The sequence below is a fragment of the Lithobates pipiens genome, unplaced genomic scaffold, assembly GCF_037356315.1.
Source record: "Lithobates pipiens isolate NorthernLeopardFrog02 unplaced genomic scaffold, aLitPip1_a1.2 Scaffold_30, whole genome shotgun sequence".
Classification (NCBI taxonomy): Eukaryota; Metazoa; Chordata; class Amphibia; order Anura; family Ranidae; genus Lithobates; species Lithobates pipiens.
In genome coordinates this window covers 176,421,392-176,445,083 of record NW_027507791.1, presented here as the reverse complement: position 1 = coordinate 176,445,083, position 23,692 = coordinate 176,421,392, and the positions used below count along the sequence as shown (strand labels likewise).

Genomic DNA, 23,692 nt, shown 5'->3' with positions numbered 1-23,692 from the left:
GCGTGACCGCTATGTCAGCTATTTTAATGGTAGGGGGGCTATTCCAATGCCAGCTGAGCAATAAAAATTTATTTTTCTTGAAATATGTATTGTCTGTTCAAATTTTTAAGTTTGGTTCTTGTTTGCTTTTCACGGTGCTTGTCTCCTACATTCTCCTAATTCAGGGATATGCAATTGGCCAACCTCCAGCTGGTGCAAAACTACAAGTCAATCATGCCTCTGGGTCTCATGCTTGTGGCTGTCAGTCTTGCTATGCTTCATGGGACTTGTACTTCTGCAACAGCTGGATTTCCACTAATTGCATATTCCTGTCCTAGTGCATTTGTATAGCAAAGTGGTTTTTGCCAATAGTAAATAAGGCCCTTTGTGACAGAAAACACAAAATGACTTCCCAAACTGGTATTGAGTATTGAAAGAAGTAGACACACACACATCTTTTTTTTTTTTGGATTTTTTAATAGTGCACATTCCAACCAGTGCCTCTTTTTAGATATTTTTCTTTTTGTTTTGTTTTTTTTTTCTTTTTTTTGGAAACATAGAAATATATAGATATATCTATATATAAAATACAATTATCAAAAAAATACATAAAATCATATTTTTAACTATTTACAGAAAACAAGGGGTAAAGCCAAATTTTGAAGATGCACACCAAAAATTGGTAATGTCAACATGTGCTATGTACCATCATGAGTGATCAATGGACGTGTTTGGTGTGTGCAATCCCTTCCTCTCACATACTAGAATGAGGAAGGGTTTGCAAACACCAAAAGCGTACATTGCGATCCTCTGATGGCACATAGCACATGTTGACACACCGTGTGCTTCTTCAAAATTTGGCCTCTAAAAACAATGTGATACAAACGTTAAAAACTTTTTTACAAGGGAATGAAGAACATGATCGATTGGGTTTTAGGGAAAAGGGGCTTAGATTCTCCCTAAAACATCGATCATGTTCTTCATTCCCTGCCTCATAGAGTCCAGTTCTCGTTGGATGTTTCAAATTTGGTTCTCCATTCGATCAATCTGGCCATTCCAGGCCATGATATCACCAATCAATCGCTGGGCACTGTCCGTGGAAAATGGCTCCGCGGCTTGTCCTTCCACAACCAGATCATCACCTAAAAACATGTGTAGATAAAAAATTGTTTAAAATATACAGCCATTAATTGTTTACCTTAAGCTGGGTTGTCAGACACTCACTTTGTGGGGTGTGTATCTCCACCACCTCTTCCTCCTCCACATCTAGCCCTGGGCTCGGCTGATCCAGCTCGGACACGGGGCTTGGCTGCTCCCTCATGGACACGGGGCTTGGCTGCCCCCTCACAGACACAGGGCTGGGCAGCTCCAATACCGACACGGGGCTGGGGCTATTTGCCCAATCAGGCTGGTGAGGTTGGGGGGTCCTGGGCTGCTCCGCCTCTTGTCTGAGTCTTTGTTCCCCTATGAGAATGAAAAAACAAAAAAAAAGGGATACTTTTTTAGGGAGTATCAGTGTAAAGTTTTATTGACACCTCCAAATTATTTCTCATATCACAGTGCAATCTTTAAACTCGGACAGGAATCGGACCACATGGTGTGAACACCCATGTGATCCGATTCGGCTGTGGACTAAAAAAAGGGCCATGTACAAGTTTGGGCCGGATGCGATGCAAATTCAGCCATACTATATGTATGGCTGAAATCGCATCACACAGAGATCACATGTGATTTGCACTGCAGTGCGGTGCAAATCACATTATATCTCGTACATTGCAGCAATGTGAACCTAGCCTTTAACCAAACTGTGATACTTTATATCTTTTGTCCAAGTTTCACAGACGGACACACTCGAATCATCCCCTGGAGTACCTGTGTGTGATTAGGTCAAAAAATGTTCTATGATGTCCCAAACTACACTAAATGTTTCCCAGTCCAGATGTTGAACCAGCATTTTATCAATCTATCTATCTATCTATCTATCTATCTATCTATCTATCTATCTATCTATCTATCTATCTATCTATCTATCTATCTATCTATCTCTCCTTTTTTTTATTGAGACTACATTGCACTGAATACATTTATGAAACTTTATTAAAAATGTATATCCTATAAACTGAGTGAGAAAATTAAGTTTATCATGAACAATACAAAAAAAAAAATAACTAATTAAAATCTAATCCAACACCAGATAAATTTACACCATATACAAATTCATGCTATTTACGTCCACATATACGAACAAGCATAATCGCTCATTACATGAACTATTAACTACACGAACGATCAAATTCGCCAGATTTACATACAATACCTATACGAACGATTATTGCCTACAGACACGATCAAATTTGCCAGATTTACATATAATACCTATACGAACGATTATGGCCGACAGTCACGATAAACGCGGAGTTTACTCACTTTTTTTCAGGGCCTTTTTGATGCGATGATATTGGTCCGGCTCTCTGGACTTGATGTCGGACCATCGTTTCTGGAGCTGGTCCTTGCCTCTTCGTACCCCAAATTTGCTATGCAAAGTTGTGACGACCTTATCCAAGATGCCGCTTTTGCGGATATTGGGTTTGGGGTACGGGCCATTTTCCCCATCATAGTCCTCCCTTCTTAATATATTCACCATCTCCACCATCTCTTCAAAGGCCATGTTTGTGGCCTTATATCTCCTCCTTGCTCAGGAAGCATGGGGTTCAGGGCTTTCCTCCGCGCTGCTCACGCTGCTCACTGAATTTCCGTCCGCCATTTTCACCTATCAATCACCCACAGCAGAACGAGGGTAAAAGGGGCGGGGAAATACGGTCACACGGAACGTCAGGGGCGGGCGACGCAGGCGGAGCTTGAAAGCATGCGCTGTATATAAAGCGTTACCGCGAGGCCGTAAGCTTGTCCGAACGGAAGCAGCGAGTGCTACACGCGACGGTAAGATAGTTATCGTTTTATTTATTTTAATTTTAAGCCTGCGTTAGGAATGTGTATAGTGAAAATGTATCCTTATTGATGGTTAATTGATTTTTATGTAGGTTGGTGGTTAAGTGGGGTTGGTGTTATGTGTGGTAGTGTGGGGGTGGGTGTATGGGGGGGGGGGTAGTGTGTGTGTGTGTGTGTGTGTGTGTGTGTGTGTGTGGGGGGGGAGGTGGGTGTATGGGGGGGCAGTGTGTGGGGGGGGGGGGGTAGTGTGTGGGTGTGGGGGGGTAGTGTGTGTGTGTGGGGGGGTAGTGTGTGTGTGGGGGGGTAGCGTGTGGGGGTAGTGTGTGTGTGGGGGGGTATTGTGTGTGTGTGTGTGTGTGTGTGGGGGGGGGGGGTAGCGTGTGTGGTAGTGTGTGTCTCGCCTACATTGTCACAATATAAATAGTGTGCATTTGGTCTGACATTTTTTTTTTTTGTTTAGTATTTTTTTTTTTTTTTTTTTTTTTTCAGAAATCAACATAAACATAAAATGCAAAAGTATAACCCAGACCCCTTTAAGGAGGAGGCCTTCCTCTCCACATTTATTGATCTAATCGAATCACACAGGAGCCTTTGGGATTCCAAACACCCACAATATTCTAGCCGTCCTGGCCGGAGGAAGACACTGGAGACAGTTTTGACGTTTGTGAAAACCCGACTCCCCCAGGCAGACACTGACTTTGTGAACTCCAAAATTCAGAACCTGCGTAGCGTGTATAGGCGGGAGCGCAAACAGATCCTAGAGTCCCAAACATCAGGATCAGCAGCAGGTCAGGTCTATGTACCTAGGCTGTGGTATTATGACAGGCTGCGTTTTCTGGATGACACGTCAGAAGCCAGGCAGTCACTTTCTACTCTTCCCTCCACCCTTCCCTCCGCCTCAGGTGAGCCATCCCTGGAAGATCCAGACCCTTCCTTGCTGGACGAAGTTGATGCGCCCAGCTGGAGCCAGGTATATTTTAGTTTCTAAAGTTAGGATTGCTCAAATATTAATGATGTAAAGTTCAATGTTTGAATTGCTTCCAAATCTAGGATTTCATCACAAATTAAATTAGATAGAAGGATACAGTAGTTTCCACAAATGTGGCTCAAATCTTGGTGAACTGATGGAAAAATTATGGTGTCAAAATGATAGCCTTTTGTATTTCAAGACAAATGTATTTGCAAGTGAGAACTGTAAAATTGTTAGTGATTGATGATTTCAAAATATAGACATATTTTAGTTATTGATTTCTTTGTTTTTTACACAGGATGAGCTCACCCAGGAGGAGGCCGGGACCAGTGGTATGGAGGAGGAGGCCGGGACCAGCCACACACAGGAGCTAGCTGGGCCCAGCAGGAGTCGGACCGAAAGCCAGGTCCCTCCCCTCCGCCTAGCCAGCAAAAGGCCCAGGAGGATGACACGTACAGAGGAGGAGTCCTTGGCACTTATACGCCAAGCCACCCAAGTGCTGAGCAAACCCCCCAATCCTGAGGAGGCCTATGGTACTTATTTGGCTAGTAAGTTACTAGAAATGGAAAAAGCACAGCGCAACTTGTGGGAAGCCATTTTTTTTTATGCCATTCAACGAGGTCTGAAGGGTGAGCTAACACCGACCACCAAGCTGTATAACGCAGACCCTACTGCTCCTCCTCCTCCTCCTCCTCCTCCTCCTACCACAAGTCCACCACCAGAGGCACAGCCTCCAGCGAAGCGTGGAGGGAAGGCTAGACGGAAGAGTCGGAAGTGACTGCCTGGCTTCAGTCTGCTCTGAAAGAAGACGCAGGCTGTTGTAGTACCACAGTCTGGGGACATAGATCTCATCTGATGCTGTTCCTGGTCTTTGGGATTCTAGGACCATGTTGTGCTCCCTATTTACATGTTACACAGGTTCTGAATTTTGGTGGCCACTCACTTGATGTGTGCCTGGGGGACAAAAGGCTTCACAAACGTCAAAATTGTCTCCAGTGTTGCCTCCCTCTTGATTTAGTTTTGTTCTGAAGAAAAATAAATATTTATTATTTCCAAAAATATTGTATGTTTTTTTGTTTATTTATTTTTTTGACTTAAAAAACAGAGTTTATTTGTGAGTAGGCAGGTACATGTCAAAAGACTCTGGGGGTTATTTACAAAACACACGTTCATGTAAATATGCTAACTTCAAGTGCAATTTTTAAAGCACTGCAAGTGCACTTGGAAGTGCAGTCGCTGTAAATTTGAGGCTTAACATTTGAAATGAGGGGAAGCTCTGCTGATTTTGAACATGCAATCATGTGTAAGCTAAAATGCTGGTTTGGGTATCTATCTATCTATCTATCTATCTATCTATCTATCTATCTATCTATCTATCTATCTATCTATCTATCTATCTATCTATCTATCTATCTCTACTTACATAGTCCTGCTTGGCCAAAAAAAATGCAAGTCCATCTCGTTTCAAACCCCCCCACCCACAAAAAAAAAAAAAAAAAAATTAACTGACAATAGTAGTTCCAAAAATATATAGTAATAGATAAATTCTCTAATTTTTTTTGAAAAAAAAAAAAAATATATATATATATATATATATATATATATATATATATATATATATTTTTTTTTTTTTTTTTGTTTTTGTTTTGGATTTTTTTGGGGTTTTTTTTTTTAAATTATTTTTTAATATATTTTTCTATAATTGGAAGATTAATCATAGGATGAGGATGAATAAAAACATTTGGTATAACTCTGTGTGAATATAAGCAGCAAAGCTACTTCACTTTTCTTGCATTATGAAGAAGAAAAGAACGGGCTATATTAAAAAACCACAAAATTAGCAGCATGACGAATATGCTAGCTTCAGTACGAACACTAGTTTTACAAGACCGAGCGCTTCCGCCCTGTCCGCCCTGTAAATCCTTTCTGGGCATGCGTCATACTTAGTCCGTCCAACTTGCCTACACACGAGCGGACTGTCCGCTGAAACCAAGTTTGGACGGACAAAACCAAGTTTCAGCGGACAAAATTACGGAAATTCCGAAAGACAAAGTCCGTCAGACTCTCCGCTGAAAAAGTCCGCTGAAGCCCACACACGAGCGGATTGTCCGCTGAAACACTGTTCAGCGGACTAAGTTGGGCGGACAATCCGCCCGTATGTACGCGGCCTTAGAAGAATCTCATGCTGACAGATATTTAAGAAGTTAAAAGGGTGTTCAAACTGCACATATCAGAAATGGAAATATGTGAATATTAAGATGGCTGACAAGACAAGATGGAGTTTTAGCCTAATCTTTCACTGCCCAGGCCATTTTTTTGTGATACAGCACTGCGTTTCTTTAACTGACAAAATTGATGCCCTTTTTTCCCACAAATAGAGCTTTCTTTTGCTGGTATTTGATCACCTCTGCAGTTTTTATTTTTTGCGCTAAAAGCGTCAATTTAGAAAAAAACACAATATTTTTTACTTTTTGCTATAATAAATATCCCAAAAAAATAATAATAATAATTTCTTCATCAATTTAGGCCGATATGTATTCTTCTACATATTTATGGTAAAAAAAATTGCAATAAGTGTATATTGAATGGTTTGCGCAAAAGTATAGCGTCTATAAAATAGGGGATAGATTTTGGCATTTTTATTATTATTATTTTATTTTACTATTAATGGCGGTGATCTGCGATTTTTAGCAGGAGTGCGACATTGTGGTGGACTGATTGGACACCTTTGACACTTTTTTGGGACCATTGACATTTATACAGTGATCAGAGCTAAAAATAGCCACTGATTATTGTATAAATGTCATTGGCAGGGAAGGGGTTAACACTAGGGGGCGATCAATGGGTTAAATGTGTGTCCTAGGGAGTGTTTCTAACTGGGGGGATGGGGCTGCCTGGAGGAGAAGACCGATCATTGTTCCTAATCAGTAGGAACAACAGATCTCTCTCCTCTCTCCTGACAGAATGGAGATCAGTCTATTTATATTGACAGATCTATGTTCTGTCTCTCAGGAGCGATCCCGGGTGCCCGGCGGACATTGCAGCCGCCAGGCACGTGCATCAGCTCCTACGTCACGTGGCGGGCGCGTGCGTGCCCCTTATACCCATTAAAGCGCCCACAGTACAGCTACAACGATTTGCACAGGGGAGCCATCCTGCCATTGTATTATGACGCGGCTGGTCAGCAAGTATTTAAAGTTCTGACCGAAATAGTGAGGCCTATTTTCTCTGTTTGGGAGTTCTGGTGCAAACCGAATGGGGAGTGTTCAGCCATTTCTAGTGCTATACAGTAGTTGTTCAAATGGATGCATATCAGAGCAGATAAATCCATGAAGCACTTTTATTTCACAAAGCAAGAAGCAAACAAAGCATAGGACAGGATTGCAGGCTAAGGCACGGCTACCTTTCCACATCCAGGGAGGAGCATTTAAACATAAGGATTCATGAATTAAATATACATAATAAAACATGTTAAAATCTTAACTGACAGGAGTGCCACCCAGTGTGGTCTTCTGTTGCTGTAGCCCATCTGCTTTAGGGTTCGATGTGTTGTGCATTCAGAGATGGTATTCTGCATATCTTGGTTGTAACAAGTGGTTATTTGAGTTACTGTTGCCTTTCTATCATCCCAAACCTGTCTGTCCGTTCTCCTCAGACATCAAAAAGGCATTTTTGTCCACACAACTGCCGCTCACTGGATATTTTCTCTTTTTCGGACTGCTCCATGTAATCCATAGAGATGGTTGTGTATGAAAATACCAGTAGATCAGCAGTTTTTTAAATACTCAGACCAGCCCATCTGGCACCAACAACCATGCCACATTCAAAGTCACTTAAATCCCCTTTCTTCTCCATTCTGATGTTCGTTTTGAACTTTAGCAAGTCATCTTCACCACATTTAGATGCCTCAATGCATTGAATTGCTGCCATGTGATTCACTGATTAGCAGTTTGTGTTACCAAGCAATTAAACAGGTGTACCTAATAAAGTGGCCGGTGAGTGTATATTCCGGGGCATAGATTAGGTGAGGGCAGGTCCGGCGCTACCACTAGGCGGACTAGGCAACCGCCTGGGGCGCACTGCCGCCTAGGGCGCCCGGCCGCTGGTTATTTTATTCCTGGCTGGCTGCACTGTCCTTGCTGCAACTACTACTGTGCCAGTGCCATGTCAAGCAACAGCGCCATCCGCCCTGCCCTCGCCCCGGCTTTCCAGTAATCCTCTCTTCTGCTATAGTATCACCTCGCTCACGCCTCTCAGTGCCCGCCCCCCTCCTCCTCTGATTCGCCCCCCCCTCCTCCGATCCGCTCTCTGTCAGTCCGTCTGTGACTGTATGACATTAGTCATGATGATGATGACACGCAGCAGCTGATGAATCATGAGCTATGTCACAGACCATCGGACTGACAGAGAATGGAGGGGGGGAGGGGGCGCGGCTGCTGCTGTACCTGTGTGTTATCATCATGAGTAGTCAGCAGCCGCCCGTCTCCCCCTCCTCCTCCCCTTCGCTCTCTGTCAGTCCTCTGTGACATGATGACACATGTCATTTGATAGCACAGCACCCCTGGCCCCGCCCCCACGCTCTCCTGGAACGGAGGATGGATGGAGGATGGATGCAGAATAAATCATCATGGGATACAGCAGGGCGACACCGGCGTGGCGCTTGAAGGCCGCTCTCTGGGCTTGGTGTCAGGTGCGCGCAGCCTGGGCTAGCTGGAACAGGAAGAGAAGAGGCACCACTCCACAAGAGGCAGGTACACAGGCTGGCAAATACAGTTGGTGCCAGCAACAGCTTACTGGTGTGACCGCGAGGTAAGTAAAAAACTGTTGTTTCTCTCTATTAGGCCCCTTTCACACTGGGCGGTTTTCAGGCGCTACAGCGCTAAAAATAGCGCCTGTATAGTGCCTGAAAAAAACAGCCCCTTTCACTCCAGTGTGAAAGCCGGAGGGTTTTCACACTGGAGCGAAGCGCTAGCAGGACGGTGAAAAAAGTCCTGCTAGCCGCATATTTGGAGCATATTTGGAGCGGTGAAACCGCTCCTACCTATTGAAATCAATGGGGCAGCACGGCTATAACCCTTCCACTAGCGGGGGTTAAACGCAGACAGCCGCTAAAACAACAGTAAACTGCCCCAGTGTGAAAGGGGCCTTAATGAGAATAACATTATGTGAATGTGATGACCATGAAATGTAATTTTAAAATGTGAGTGTATATATATCTATTATGTTGACTGATCTGCCAAATGTCCCCCCAAGTCTGTAATTTATGGGCGCTGGTGAGGCGGAATTGTTGAGCGTTGGTGAAGCGGTATTCTGGGGGTGGAGTCAGGGGTGGAGCCAATGGGGGGGTGGCAAAATGAGGTTTCACCTAGGGTGCCAAAAATCCATGCACCAGCCCTGGGTGAGGGTAAGGGGTTCCAAACTCCCCCAAAGTGTCGGTTAATATCACAGCTGTGGGAGCCACACTAGCACTGGGAAAACCACCTGTCTCCTCCATGCTGCTGACAGGCAGGGCGGCCTGGACAAGGACGCTGAATACCAGATCATCCCATGTTAAAATACATTGTAAAATACATTGTATACAATATGGCCTGCCCACATCATAAAAGAAAAGATCGTGACTCGGGAGGTCCCATATGATGGATGTCAAGAGGGAGGGAGGCACTTATGATAAGCTTCAGTTACCCCTTGAATTGGGCCCTCTCGATGTGGGCCCCTCTATGCATCTAGGATGTGACAAAGTCTCACATATATTATGTACTATGTACTATGTATGTGGTATCCCATACTCAGGAGGTACAGCAGAATATGTTTTGGGGTGTCCATCGGCCACCCGTGATCGCTCCACAGAGAGCCAGAATGAGGATCTGCCAATGTAAACAGATCCCTGTTCTGTCAGGGAAGTAGAGAGAGATTGTTTGTTCCTAGTGATCAGGAACAGCAATCTCTCTGTACTCCCAGTCAGTCCACTCCTCCAACAATTAGAAACACCTCCCTAGGGAACACTTAAACCCGTGATCCCCCCCTAGTGTTAACCCCTGCCAGTGTCATTTATAGAGTAATCAGTGACTATTTTTAGCATTGATCGCTATATAAATGTCACTGGTCCCAAAAAGTGTCCAATCAGTCCACTGCAATGTCGCAGTCCTGCTAAAAATTCCTGATCACCATCAGTAAAAAAAAAAATTATAATAAAAATGCCATAAATATATCCCCTATTTTGTAGACGCTATAACTTTTACGCAATCCGATCAATATACGCTTATTGTGATTTTTTTTATTTAACCAAAAATATGTAGAAGAATACATATTGACCTAAACGGATGAAGAAATTATTTTTTTTTTGGGATATTTATTATAGCAATAAGTAAATAAAATAGTTCTTTTTTTCAAAATTGTTGGACTTTTTTTGTTTATAGTGTAAAAAATAAAAAACTACAGAGGTGATCAAATGCCACCAAAAGAAATCTCTATTTGTGGGGAAAAAAGGGTCTCAATTTTGTTTGGATACAGCATTGCATGACTGCGCAATCGTCAGTTAAAGCGACACAGTGCCGTATTGCAAAAAAAGGCCTAGTCATTAAGGGAGTAAATTCTTCTGGAGCTGAAGTGGTTAATCTAAAAAACAGTCTGGATACCTTGACCTCATTCAAGGCTGGGCCATTTTTAAGGTTTCAGCATATTTTGAATGACAATTACTCAGTCATACAACACTGTACCGAAATTATTTTTTTATCATTATTTTTTTGAGACAGACAGAGCTTTCTTTTGGTAGTATTTAATGGTATTTAATCACCATTGTGTTTTTTTACTTTTTGCTATATAAATTAAAAAAAAAATGTTTTTCTAAGTTTGTTATAACATTCTGGAAATAAATACTTTGTTTTCAAAAATGTAGGTCAGAGTATATTCTGCTGCATTTCTTTGGTTAAAATAACCCAAATTAGTGTACATTATTAAATTTTAGTTGAATCAAGTCTACAAACTATGGTGTGTATATATACAGTATTTGAAAATTGATTTATCCTGTTGTACTGACGGCCTCATTTTGTGAGGTCCTAAAATGCCAGGACAGTACAAATGACCCCTTTTTGGAAAGTAGACAGTCTAAAGTATTTAGTAAGAGACATAGTAAGCTTATTAAAATTGTAAGTTTTTGACACACATTTTTGGAAAATTGTAAAAAAACAAAAACAACAAATTGTATTTAATTTTGCTAAGTAGTTACATAGTTACATAGTAGGCGATAAAAATCCTTAAAGTCCGACCTATGTGTGTGATTTTATGTCAGTATTACATTGTATATTCCTATATGTTGTGGTCGTTCAGGTGATTATCTAATAGTTTTTTAAATTATCGATGCTCCCTGCTGAAACCACTGCCTGGGTAAGAGAATTCCACATCCTCACCGCTTACAGCAAAGAACCCTCTACACAGTTTAGGGTAAAACTGCTTTTCTTCTAATTTAAGTGAATGGTAGCATTTCTTATTAAATTCCCTTTCGCTGAAAAGTTTTATCCCTATTGTGAGGTTAAAGGAAAGAGGGCTTAAATGGAAATACCGGGTAGTCGCTCACACCAACCCCATATGTAGTTCCATTCAGCCATATAATAGATTGGACTATACCGGTACTTAGTAATGGAAAAACACTAATAAAATTTAAAATCAATATAATGTTTAATAAAGATATAAAACAAAACAACAATGAAATATCACTTGAAGAAGTACAGTAATATGCACATCACAGTTGAGGTATTCCTGACGGGTTCTCCATAGGGAACATTCAACCGTAGAGAGTGCACAATAAATTTCCTCGACTAGTTTCGCGGGAAAAGGCCCGCTTCTTCAGGAGGATATCTATATAAAAGTATCACAATCATTAGATAGTACACACATGTAAAGATATAAGCAATACAGTTATCATAATGTTATTGATTTTACATACACAAATTCCCTATATGTTTAAAAGAGGAGGTCAGCTCACCCTACTTCAAGGAACAGGCTGCAGGTAAGGAGATCCACAAAGTCCCCCCACGGTGAATATGGGGGATTGGTAAACGCCGGCTCTGGATAAATAATATTATAATAATTTATCAATTAGGTAGGGGTATATCTTGAATTAAGGAAGGAAGGGGAAGGGGGGGAGAGAGAAGAGAAAGACCTCGTGAGGGTGAAACCGTGATATTGGGTGACTAGAAAAGTGGGGAGGGGGGTGGGGGAGGGGGGAAGGGAGGGGGGAAGGGAGGGAAAAAGGAGTGAAGGTGAAATGGTCCAGGTGACTACATATAATTACCAGAGGTATAAGGTCAAAAGTGATTAAACCATAGTATTTAATATAAATATATGTGAAAATTGTTAACAAACCAAACGTGAATAGTCAAGTGTATCCATGTGGATTGAGCAGTGTGAAAGGAGGAAAAGAGAGAAACCCTTCACCCAAATAAGGATCCTTAATTCCAGAGGGGGTTACAATAAGAACGAATCGGCTTACCAAAAAGCCAATCAAAAAATCGTGTAAAGACAGGGCATCAAGGTTGAGATGGTTAAACAAGCTTGTAAGGATATTGTACCATTCGCTGAGTATCAAATACCAGGTCCACTGTTAGATAGCTTAATGGCCATCAATACTGCAAAAAGTATATAAAGCATTTGAATATAGACAGGGTAAGAGGCCGACAGGCATTATAAAGCCAAAGCGTCAGAGGAAAAATTGGATAAATTCATAAGTAAGTAACATCATATAAAGTGGTTACCTGTCAGCGGGGACAATATCCTAATACAGCCCTGATGGAGTCCGTGCGAACCTGTCCATTCAGCGGTCAATCAGACCGTTAAATAGACTCCCCAACACACATAGCGTCTGACGTCCGCCGGAAATCGGCGGTGTCCGACGTCATGTGGTCCACCTCTCCGCACCGCGCAGGCGCACTAATCAGTCGCTACTGCGCAGGTGCGTCTGTTCGGCGGTCTGGAGAGCGCCAGAACAGATTGCCTAGCAACCACCACGTCAGACGTACGCCAAGTCCCGGCGGCGTCCGAACGTCATGTGGTCTGTTACCCCACACTGCGCAGGTGCAGTACTGTACTGTTACTGCGCCAGTGCGCAAGGGAAACACTAACGGATCAATGATCCAAAGGTTAACCCTTGCAAGTCGGGCGAATAAATCGTCCAGACCAGGGGGAACACATGTCCACCGGGGGGAAAAATTTAAGGACACTCCATACCACCCACAAAACATTGTCCCTCAACTCTAGGGATCAAAGCACGTCTCCCCACACACAAGGGAAATTATAACATGGGAAACAAAAAACATATCCATAAAATATAACATAATATACATCATTTTTAATATACAGAGAAATATATATATATAACTAGGGGATATAGTCCCCCAGAAAAAAGAAGAAACGTACACCAGAGAATTATTTAGGTAACCATAATTAAAAAGTATATATAAAGAGGGGGGGGGGGGTGGGGGTGGGGGGGGGAAAGGGGGGGGTTTTTTGGTGGCATGTTAAACGTCACCTATTGTAAAAACGGTTTGTAAGAAATTGTCTCGTTGAGACCTGGTGGTAGGGTGGCGTTGAGTCGTTCGATCCACAAAGTTTCTCTCTGTAGGATCGTTCGATCCCAATTTCCACCCCTAGGGTTTGGAAAGACTACTTCGAGGACAAAGAATTGGATCACTGTGGTATCAAAACGATGGTAAAAGCCAATATGTCTACCAATTGTGGTAAGTTTCCCACTTTCTGAATAATATAGGTGGTCACCAATCCTCTGTCTAAGCTCTCGGATAGTCTTTCCAATATAGAAGGCTCCACATCTACAAGTCATAAAATATATAACACCCTTCGTACTGCAATCAGAGAACGTACGAGATAGAAGAACTTCTCCATTAGGTAGAGTAAATTGGTTACCCTCCAAGATCCATGGACAGCGGGGGCAGTTATTACATTTAAATGTACCTCTAGAATGATTATGCATGGAGCTAGTAGATGTATAGTGACTATGCATTAAACGATCCCGAAGGGAGCATGCTCTTCGAAAGACTAGTTCAGGAGTAGGCCGTACATATTTAGCTAGAACATGATGCTCCGTGAGTAGGTGCCAGTTTTTTGTGAGGATATTGCGAAGAGTTTTATGATGAGCAGAATATGTTGTAATGAATCTCAATGATTCATTACTTGCCGTCTTAGGTCGTTTATGTAGTAATGTGTCTCTCGAATGAGACACGGCCTTATTAAAGGCTTTCCTCAAGTTAGTGGGGGAGTAGCCCCTGGCTAGTAAACGATCACGTAAGGCATCAGCTTGAACTTTAAAGTCAACATCTCAGCTGCAGTTTCTGCGTAATCGCAGAAACTGTGCAAACGGGATGCTGCGCACCAAGGGTTCCGGGTGAGCACTGGTGGCAAACAATAGAGTATTGCCTGCGGTGGGTTTGCGATAGAGATCCGTATATAAAGTGCCATCAGGCTGCTTTATGATAAACAGATCCAAAAATGGAATCCGCTCGGTATCGAAAGTAAAAGTAAATTTCAAATTAAATTCATTGTCATCTAATTCTTGCATGAGCTGGAGGAATCTTTCCTTAGTTCCAGTCCATACCATAAATAAGTCATCTAAGTAGCGATACCATAGAAGGGCGTCTTCCAGGAATGGAGCAAGCTTATCATCAGAGTGAATCTGTCTCTCCCAACCCCCCAAAAATAAATTTGCATAAGCTGGGGCACAGGAGGTCCCCATGGCAACGCCTTGAGTTTGCAAATAAAGTTGATCATTAAAAGTAAAGTAGTTCTTTGTTAGTATAAATTCCAACAGTGCTAAAATAAATTCATTAAATGGCCATGTACTTATCTCCTGTTCATGTAAAAAGGATCCAGCCGTCCGGATGCCCTGCCCGTGGGGGATTGTGAGGTCACAAGTACAGTATTTGAAATCATATCCCCTTCTCAAGTGTCTCTTCTTCCGGTAGAATAAATTCCAGCACATCCCTTCTGAGAACTGGTGCCAAGAACTGGATGGCATACTCCAGGTGTGGCTGAACCAGAGTCTTGTAGAGTGGGAGACTTATCTTTTTATCTCTGGAGTTAACCCCCCTTTTAATGCATGCCAATATTCTATTTGCTTTGCTTGCAGCAGATTGGCATTGCATGCCATTGCTGAGCCTGTCGTCTACTAGGACCCAGGTCCTTTTCCATCTTAGATTCCCCCTGAGGTTCTCCCCCAATGAGTAGATTCATTCATATTTTTGCCACGTAATGCATTATTTTAAATTTTTCTACATTAAATCTCACGTTCCATGTAGATACCCACCCATTAATTTGTTAAGATCTTCTTGCAAGGTTTCCACATCCAGTGAAGTTATTGCCCTGCTTAGCTTTGTATCATCCACAAATACTGAGATTGAGCTGTTTGATCCACCATCCAGGTCGTTTATGAATAAATTGAATAGGATAGGTCCCAGGACAAAACCCTGGTTGACCCCCTTTTCCACCCCAGATCATTCCGAGTACTCTCTATTTATCACTACCATCTGAACTCGCCCCTGTAGCCAGTTTTCAATCCATGTTCTCACCCTATGGTCCATGCCAACAGACATCACTTTGTACAGTAGTCGTTTAACCACTTGCTTACTGGGCACTTAAACCCCCCTCAGTCCCAGACCAATTTTCAGCTTTCAGCGCTGATGCACTTTGAATGACAATTGCGCGGTCATACAACACTGTACCCAAATGAAATTTTTATAATTTTTTTCCCACAAATAGAGCTTTCTTTTGGTGGTATTTAGTTACAGCTCGAGTTTTATTTTTTGCTAAACAAACAAAAAATCATGTTTTAATAGTTTGTTATAAAATTTTGCAAACGGGTCATTTTTCTCCTTCATTGAAGTGCGCTGATTAGGCGGCACTAATAGGCTGCATTGGTGGGCACTGATGGGCTGCCTTGGTGGGCACTGATAGGCTGCATTGGTGGGCACTGATAGGCTGCACTGGTGGGCACTGATAGGCATAGTTAAGGCGGCACTAATAGGCACAGATAAGGCGCCACCGATGGGCACAGATAAGGCGGCACTGATGGGCAAAGATGGGCACAGATAAGATGGCACGGATGGGTGGCACGGATAAGTGGCACGGATGGGTGGCACGGGTGGGCACTGATAGGTACCACTGATAGATGGGACTGATGGGCACTGATAGGTGGCACTGATAGGTGGCTCTGATAGGTGGCACTGCTGGGCACTGATGGGCGGCACTGCTGGGCACTGATGGGCGGCACTGCTGGGCACTGATGGGCGGCACTGGGGTGCAGCACCTTTGAGGCAGATTGTGGGCACTGTGGGTGGCACTGTTGGTGGCACTGCTGGATGGCACTGTGGGTGGCATTGTGGGTGGCACTGTGGGTGGCACTGTGGGTGGCACTGTGGGCACTGCTGGGTGGCACTGATGGGGGGCACTTACTTTTATTCAGGGTGGCACTGCGGGGGGCAGGTGGGCACTGGCAGGGGGCAGGTGGTCGCTTGTATTGCTGGCCGTGATCGGGACTGATGTCCCGATCACGGCCGCCGGTGATCGGCTTTTTTTTTTCTCCTCGCGCTGTCAGCGCGAGGAGGAATAATAGCCGATTACCGACTCCGTTCTATCACATGATCAGCTGTCATTGGCTGACAGCTGATCACGTGATAAGGGGTCGGGATCGACCCCTTGCACGGATCGGTGATCAGGCGAGTCTCATGGACTCGCCGATCACAGAGCGCGCCGCGCGCGCCCCTCAGGGGGCGCGCAGGCCGCTCGTACACGGGGCGACGTCAATAGACGTAGTCCCGAAAAAGTAGATCCGCGCTAATGCCGTCATTTGGCAATAGCGCGGATCCCAAGTGGTTAAGGAGAACTGTATCAAATGCGTTTGAAAAATCCAGATACACCACGTCTACAGGCCTTTCTTTGTCTAGATGGCAGCTCACCTCCTCATAGAAGGTTAATAAATTGGTTTGGCAAGAACGATTGTTCATTAATTCATGCTGATTACTGCTAATGATACCGTTGTCATTACTAAAATCTTGTATATAGTCCCTTATCATCCCCATCCAAGAGCTTGCATACTATTGATGTTAGACTAACTGGTCTGTAATTCCCAAGGAGGTATCTTGGACCTTTTTTTAAATATTGGTGCTACATTGGCTTTTTTCCAAACAGCTGGTACCATTCCAGTCAGTAGACTGTCAGTAAAAATTAGGAACAATGGCCTGGCAATTTCTTGATGGAGTTCCTTAAGGATCCTCGGGTGTAAGCCATCTGTTCCTGGTGACTTATTTGTGTTAAGTTTTTCAAGTTTATTTCTAATCCTGTATTCCGTAAGCCATGAGGGTGCTTCCTGTGATGTGTCATGAGGATAAACATTGCAGTTTTGGTTACTGAAGCCCCCCGATTCCCTTGTGAAGACTGAGGAGAAGAATAAATTCAATATCTTCGCCATCTCTCCATCCTTAACCAGGTTCCCTTCATCATTCTTTTTGGGACCAATATGATCTGACCTCCCTTTCTTACTATTTATGTACTTAAAGAATTTCTCGGGATTTCTTTTACTCTCCTCCGCTATGTGCCTTTTGTGTTCTATCTTAGCCACCCTGATTTCAACCTTAAATTTCTTGTTGCATTCTTTGTAAAGTTGGAATGCTGCTGATTATCCCTTAGCCCTGTATTTTTTGAAGGCCTTCTCCTTTGCTTTTATATACATTTTTACGTTGGAATTAAGCCACCCAGGACATTTATTAGCTCTTTTAAATGTATTTCCCAATGGGATGTACTGGCTAATGCCCTTATTTAATATGCCCTTTAAGTACACATATTTTTTCCCCCCAAGTTCTTTGTTCCTTGGATTTTATCCCATTTTAATATATTCTAGCAAGGCTCATAGTTTAGGGAAGTTAGCTCTTTTGAAATTCATTGTCTTTGTATTTCCCTTTTGTTTCCTGTTCGTGTAATTTATACTAAAACAAATTGACCTGTGATCACTGTTTCCTAAATTGCTCCATATTTCCAAACCCAGCCCACGTGTACCCACAGTCTACATGCACCCAGCCCATGTGTACCCACAATTCAAGGGGCGCCTTAAGGTGGGGCATAAAGTACACAACTAATTTCCTGACTATCCCATTTTTGGAGGCCCTGGACATCCAACATCCACAAAATTACCCCAGTTTGGAAAGCAAACGCTCCCAAGTATTTTCTCAAAGGCATAGTGAGTCTTATAAAAATGCCATTTTTTGCCACAAGTTTTTGGAAAATGCAGGAAAGAAAATGAAAAAATATTATTTACACAACATTTTTATTTTATTTTTTTATACTGTCACCCTGGCAATACAGTGTCACTGTAGTGACACTGGGGGAAAGAAGCACAGAGGCGTCAATCTCCCCCAGCCCTCTCAAAAGTTTGCTTATCATCTTCACTGGGCTGCATTCAAGTGCCACATTATGGACTATTATAGACTTTTTACAATCATTTACTTTTAATTGTTTTTCTCAAAGTCCCCTTACTTCTAGGTATGTAATAGTCAGATGGATCTTCACTGTGGCTGATGTAAGCGCCAACTTTTTCTCTATGTGTAACTGTAGTGACACTGACTGCTCTGGGGGGGTGATCATGATTTTTTAATTTTATTTTATTTACACTGATTACTGTTTTAGCCATCATGGCTGTAAAAGCAATCATTTTTCACTCTCTCTCAGTAGCTGCAGGAATGCAGCCAAACTCTGGCTACTAACTGCGATAGCTGTGATTGGTCACAGCTATCAGATGGATACAAGGCTACTGTGAATGGCCTTGTACTATGTGATCTCTATGATCGATCACACAGTAGTAAACAAGGATGCCAGGAAATAACATGTTGTTTACTACTTCCAAGCGATTGCTGTTTAGCCAATCAGCGATCACATGCTACTAAGGCCACCCACAGCAGCTCGGTACAGCAATCAGTGTTCTGCTGCATCCAGTGAACACAGTGGGCACAGATCACATCACTGCTGGTGCAGGGGGCATAGAGGTGAGTCCAACCACATCAACCCTGCTTGCGTTTGGCCCTTGATGTACACAAGAAGCAAGTAAACATGACAAAAAAATAATCATCTGATTTGCTGACTCAAAATAGCTATTCTTTTCATAAAGTAGGACATACGTTTAACATAACAGGCTTACTCTATGAAGGTTAAACCACAAATTAAGATTTTATTTTAACCATGTTAGTTTTTTTATTTAATTGGCTGAAAATAATGGTCATATTATTTATTTTATTAAGGATATTTATCTTTGTGTGTTAGCCTTGAGAATTTAACCTACTGACATTTTACAGTGGGGATCGAAAGTTTGAGCACCCTAGGTAAAAATGTGTATTAATGTGCATAACGAAGCCAAGGAAAGATGGAAAAATGGCATCAAATTACAGATTAGACATTCTTATATGTCAAAAAAGTTAGATTTTATTTCCATCATTTACACTTTTAAAATTAGAGAAAACAAAAAAATGGTGTCTGCAAAAGTTTGGGCACCCTGCAGAGTTAATATCTTGTACTGCCCCCTTTGGCAAGTATCACAGCTTGTAAACGCTTTTTGTAGCCAGCCAAGAGTCTTTCAATTCTTGTTTGAGGTATCTTTGCCCATTCTTCCTTACAAAAGTGTTCCAGTTCTTTGAGATTTCTGGGCTGTCTGTCACGCACTGCTCTTTTAAGGTCTATCCATAGATTTTCAATAATGTTGAGGTCAGGAGATTGTGAAGGTCATGGTAAAACCTTCAGTTTACGCCTTTTCATGTAATCCCCCAGTGGATTTTGAGGTGTGTTTAGGATCATTATCCATTTGTAGAAGCCTTTCTCTCTTTAACTTCAGCTTTTTCACAGATGGCATCAAGTTACCATCCAAAATTTGCTCAAATGTTATTGAATCCATTTTTCCTTATACTCGTGATATGTTCCCTGTGCCACTGGCTGCAATACAACCCCAAAGCATGATTGATCCACCCCCATGCTTAACAGTTGGACAGAGGTTCTTTTCTTTAAATTCTGTGCCCTTTCTTCTCCAAACGTACCTTTGCTCATTCCGGCCAAAAAGTTCTAATTTAGCCTCAGGCTTGTCTATATGTTCATTTGCAAAGTTCAAACGCTGATTTTTGTGGTAAGGACATAGAAGATGTTTTCTTCTGATGACCCTTTCATGAAGACCATATTTGTACAAGTATCTCTTCATAGTGGAATAGTGTACCACAACTCCAGTGTCTGCCAGATCTTTCGTGCAGGATTTTCTCACAATCCTGCGAGCTGTTCTGTCTGATATTTTTCTTGGTCGTCCAGATCTTGCTTTAACTTCCACTGTTCCTGATGAAGTTCCATTTCTTAATTACATTCTGAACAGAGGATATTGACATCTGAAAACCCTTTGCTATCTTCTTATAGCCTTCTCCAGCTTTGTGAGCATCAACTATTTTCAGTTTCAGTTTTCTAGACAACTGCTTAGAAGAACCCATGGTGCTGATTGTTGGGGCAAGGTCAGATGAGTCTGGCCATTTAAAACCTTTCAGATTGACATCACCTGGTCTTCCCAGACAATGATTGAGAACAATCCATGACACTGGCAGGTCTTAGCTTTGCAAAGGGGGCAGTGCATGCTATAAATTCTGCAGGGTGCCCAAACATTTGCAGACGCCATTTTTTTGTTTTCTGTAATGTTGAAAGTGTAAATGATGGAAATAAAATCTAACTTTTTTTGACATATTATATGAATGTCTAATCTGTAATTTGATGCCATTTGGAGATTTTTCCATCTTTCCTGGGCTTCGTAATGCACATTAATACACATTTTTACTTGGGGTGCCCAAACTTTCGATCCCCACTGTTCAACAATATAACCCTTTAGGAATAACAAAATATAATTTATAATTTTCTTATGAAAATGACTACATATCAGGTATCAGTATCATACATTTTTCCTATAATTCCTGAATTCCACTTTATTGCTACTTATTAATATTTATTATGTTGTTTAACTCATTCTTGTTCTCATTCTTCCACTTCTAGCCCCCTATTTCTGTCTGCAGTGATCCATGTCCAAAAGGATTTAGAAGAGCTAATCAGGGACAAAAACGATGTTGCTTTGGTTGTGTTCCATGCTCTGAAGGAGAAATCCTGAATCCTAAAGGTACTATACAAATTCAGCTCCACACATCTGATTATGATGGTGGTTACAGTTTTATTTTTAGAATATATGCACTATATGCACTTTTAGCTAACTTACTCTGCCTTGAATTGAACCACCTGATCATCATATGTTAAAATATCAACCATTTTCTTATTTTTTTTTTTGCATAGATGCTACTGAATGTCTCAAGTGTCCAGAAGATCAATGGCCAAATACATCCAAAGAGAAATGTGTTCCAAAACCCATCCAGTTTCTGGCTTATGATGAGATACTGGGCTCTTCCCTGGCCTCTATCTCAATTATATGTTGTCTTCTCACCTTTTCTGTACTTTGCCTGTTTCTCGTAAAGCACAAAACACCCATTGTTAAGGCCAACAACCGGGGTCTCAGTTATCTTCTTCTTGTTTCCCTTATGTTTTGCTTCTTATGCTCATTAGTATTCATTGGGCGTCCCAGCATGATGACCTGCATGCTACGTCAAGTAGTCTTTGGTGTTATTTTCTCAATTTGTCTTTCAATAATACTAGCAAAGACTATTACTGTCATTATGGTGTTCAGAGCAACAAATCCAGCAGATACTAAAATAAGAAAACTTGTGAGACTGAGAATTCCAATATACATCATTCCTTTTTGTTCTTTGATCCAGATTTTCATTTGCATAATATGGCTAACTAGTTCTGCTCCCTTTGAAGAATTCAATATGATGGCAGAGATTGGAACAATTGTTATTGAATGCAATGAAGGATCCAAAGTATTATTTTCATGTGTTTTGGGATATATGGGACTTTTAGCTTCCATTAGCCTCATTGTTGCATTTCTGGCCAGGAATCTCCCTGACACTTTTAATGAAACCAAGTTCATCACATTTAGTATGCTAGTGTTTGGTAGTGTTTGGATTACATTTATTCCTGCTTATCTTAGCACCAAAGGAAAATACATGGTGGCAGTGGAAATATTTGCTATCATCTCTTCCTCTGCGGGAATGCTTGTCTGTATCTTCTTTCCTAAATGCTACATTATTTTATTGAAACCAGAAATGAATGATAAAAGACATATAACCGGGAGTAGAAAAAGATGACTTCTCTTAAGGTTACTGGCCTCAAGGGTGAACAAAGTTACCAGAAATTAAAAAGTGAAGATTTACTATGATATAAGGGGAAAGCTAGAGATGTTAATGGTGTCCAAGCAGTGCCCAAGAAGATGTATCTTTTGTCTTAAATGTCTCCTGAAAAACAACAGAGACCTTCCATGTGCCTTGAGCCCCCTAGATGTATAGCTGCATTACGAGATAATCTAAGAAACTGCATCTCACACTAACAGTTTCATATGATTTGGTCACTGGATTAGTTTATGATATCAGTTCTTTGCTGCTTACTCTTGCTGAAGAGAAAGCTGTATCTGTGTGCCTTCAGTGCAAGAATTTCCCTGCTTCTTCCATTCTGTGGATCTTTGTGTTCCATACCCCTTCCAATGCTTGAATATCCCCCCCACGAATCATCATAGGGGGCAACTCTGACATTAAGAAGCAAAGCCCTGCATCTAAAAAGATGGCCACTTCCAGAAAGATATGTAATTGGTAAATTAGCAGGTGACTATAGAAAGTCAGTTAAGTCCCCTTTAAATGCAATTCAGATATGACTCTAATGTGAACTCTAGTAGCCATTTTGGCCAACCCAAATAAACAGGGATGAAAAAACACTCAGCAGTGAACAATGAACATTTATATTACAGATATTATTTAGACATGGTCCGGTTTATATATATGGTGAATAATCTTTTCAAGTTTCAAACACAGTGACCTGACTTATTACAACTGAAGCAATTAACTTTTAGCTGTACTTACTTTCCAGTACAGTTATCTTTAAATGCCTTCCCAAGTGCTATCTGTCCCTACTTCTGAGAGATTTAAATGTTGCACTCCAGTCCAGTCTCTATTTTCTACCTTTCATGGCTACGGAATGGTAGTCCACCAATAAAACAACAGTTTGATGCAGATTGTGGCATGCATCCACAGAATAAAGAGAACCTGGCCTTGAAAAAAGTGGATGGCCAAGGTAGTGTCTGAGAGGAGCCAGGACATTTTAGTAATAGGCCTGGGTAGGATGCTTAGGAGTAAAAGGAGGCTATTAAAAAATGAACTGTGCTAAAAGTCTACCTTTACTAGAAACTTCATGGATGGAAATGAGAAAAAAAAAGAACATAATGATCTAAACAGATTCTTGATACATGAATCATCGTGGATGAAAATTAGATAAAGAACATAATGATCTAAATAGACTCTTGATTAACTTAAATAATAAAGTGTTTGTAAAACTTCAAAATAACATTGATGTTACTGTCCCTTTAGAGGAATATAACTTGCACTGTGCTATTTAAATGTTATGCAACCCTTTCAGTATAATGTATTACCTGGCTGACCATACCAATCATGGCTGCCGATGCATGCTGGTGTAGTCAGTTTACCTATATCATCATGCCACTCTGCTTAGAGACAAATGGAAAGGTTTGGTGAGCACTAATATCCACACAATGTTTAAAATCCAACCTAAATGCTCAAAGAGAATAAATAAAATGTCATCAAATGGCAGATATAACAATAAAATATAGACAAC

General features: G+C 41.7%; 1 protein-coding gene across 1 annotated transcript in view; it reads left to right on the top strand.

Annotated features, from left to right (window-relative positions):
- Positions 1-23,129, top strand: part of LOC143943356 (extracellular calcium-sensing receptor-like) — a 49,722-nt gene extending 26,593 nt beyond the window's left edge. The window contains exons 4-5 of the mRNA XM_077465082.1: positions 20,960-21,080; positions 21,251-23,129. Coding sequence (XP_077321208.1) covers positions 20,960-21,080; positions 21,251-22,158 — 1,029 coding nt within the window. The 3' untranslated portion in view covers positions 22,159-23,129. The remainder of the gene's footprint in view (positions 1-20,959; positions 21,081-21,250) is intronic.
- The last annotated feature ends 563 nt before the right edge of the window (positions 23,130-23,692 follow it).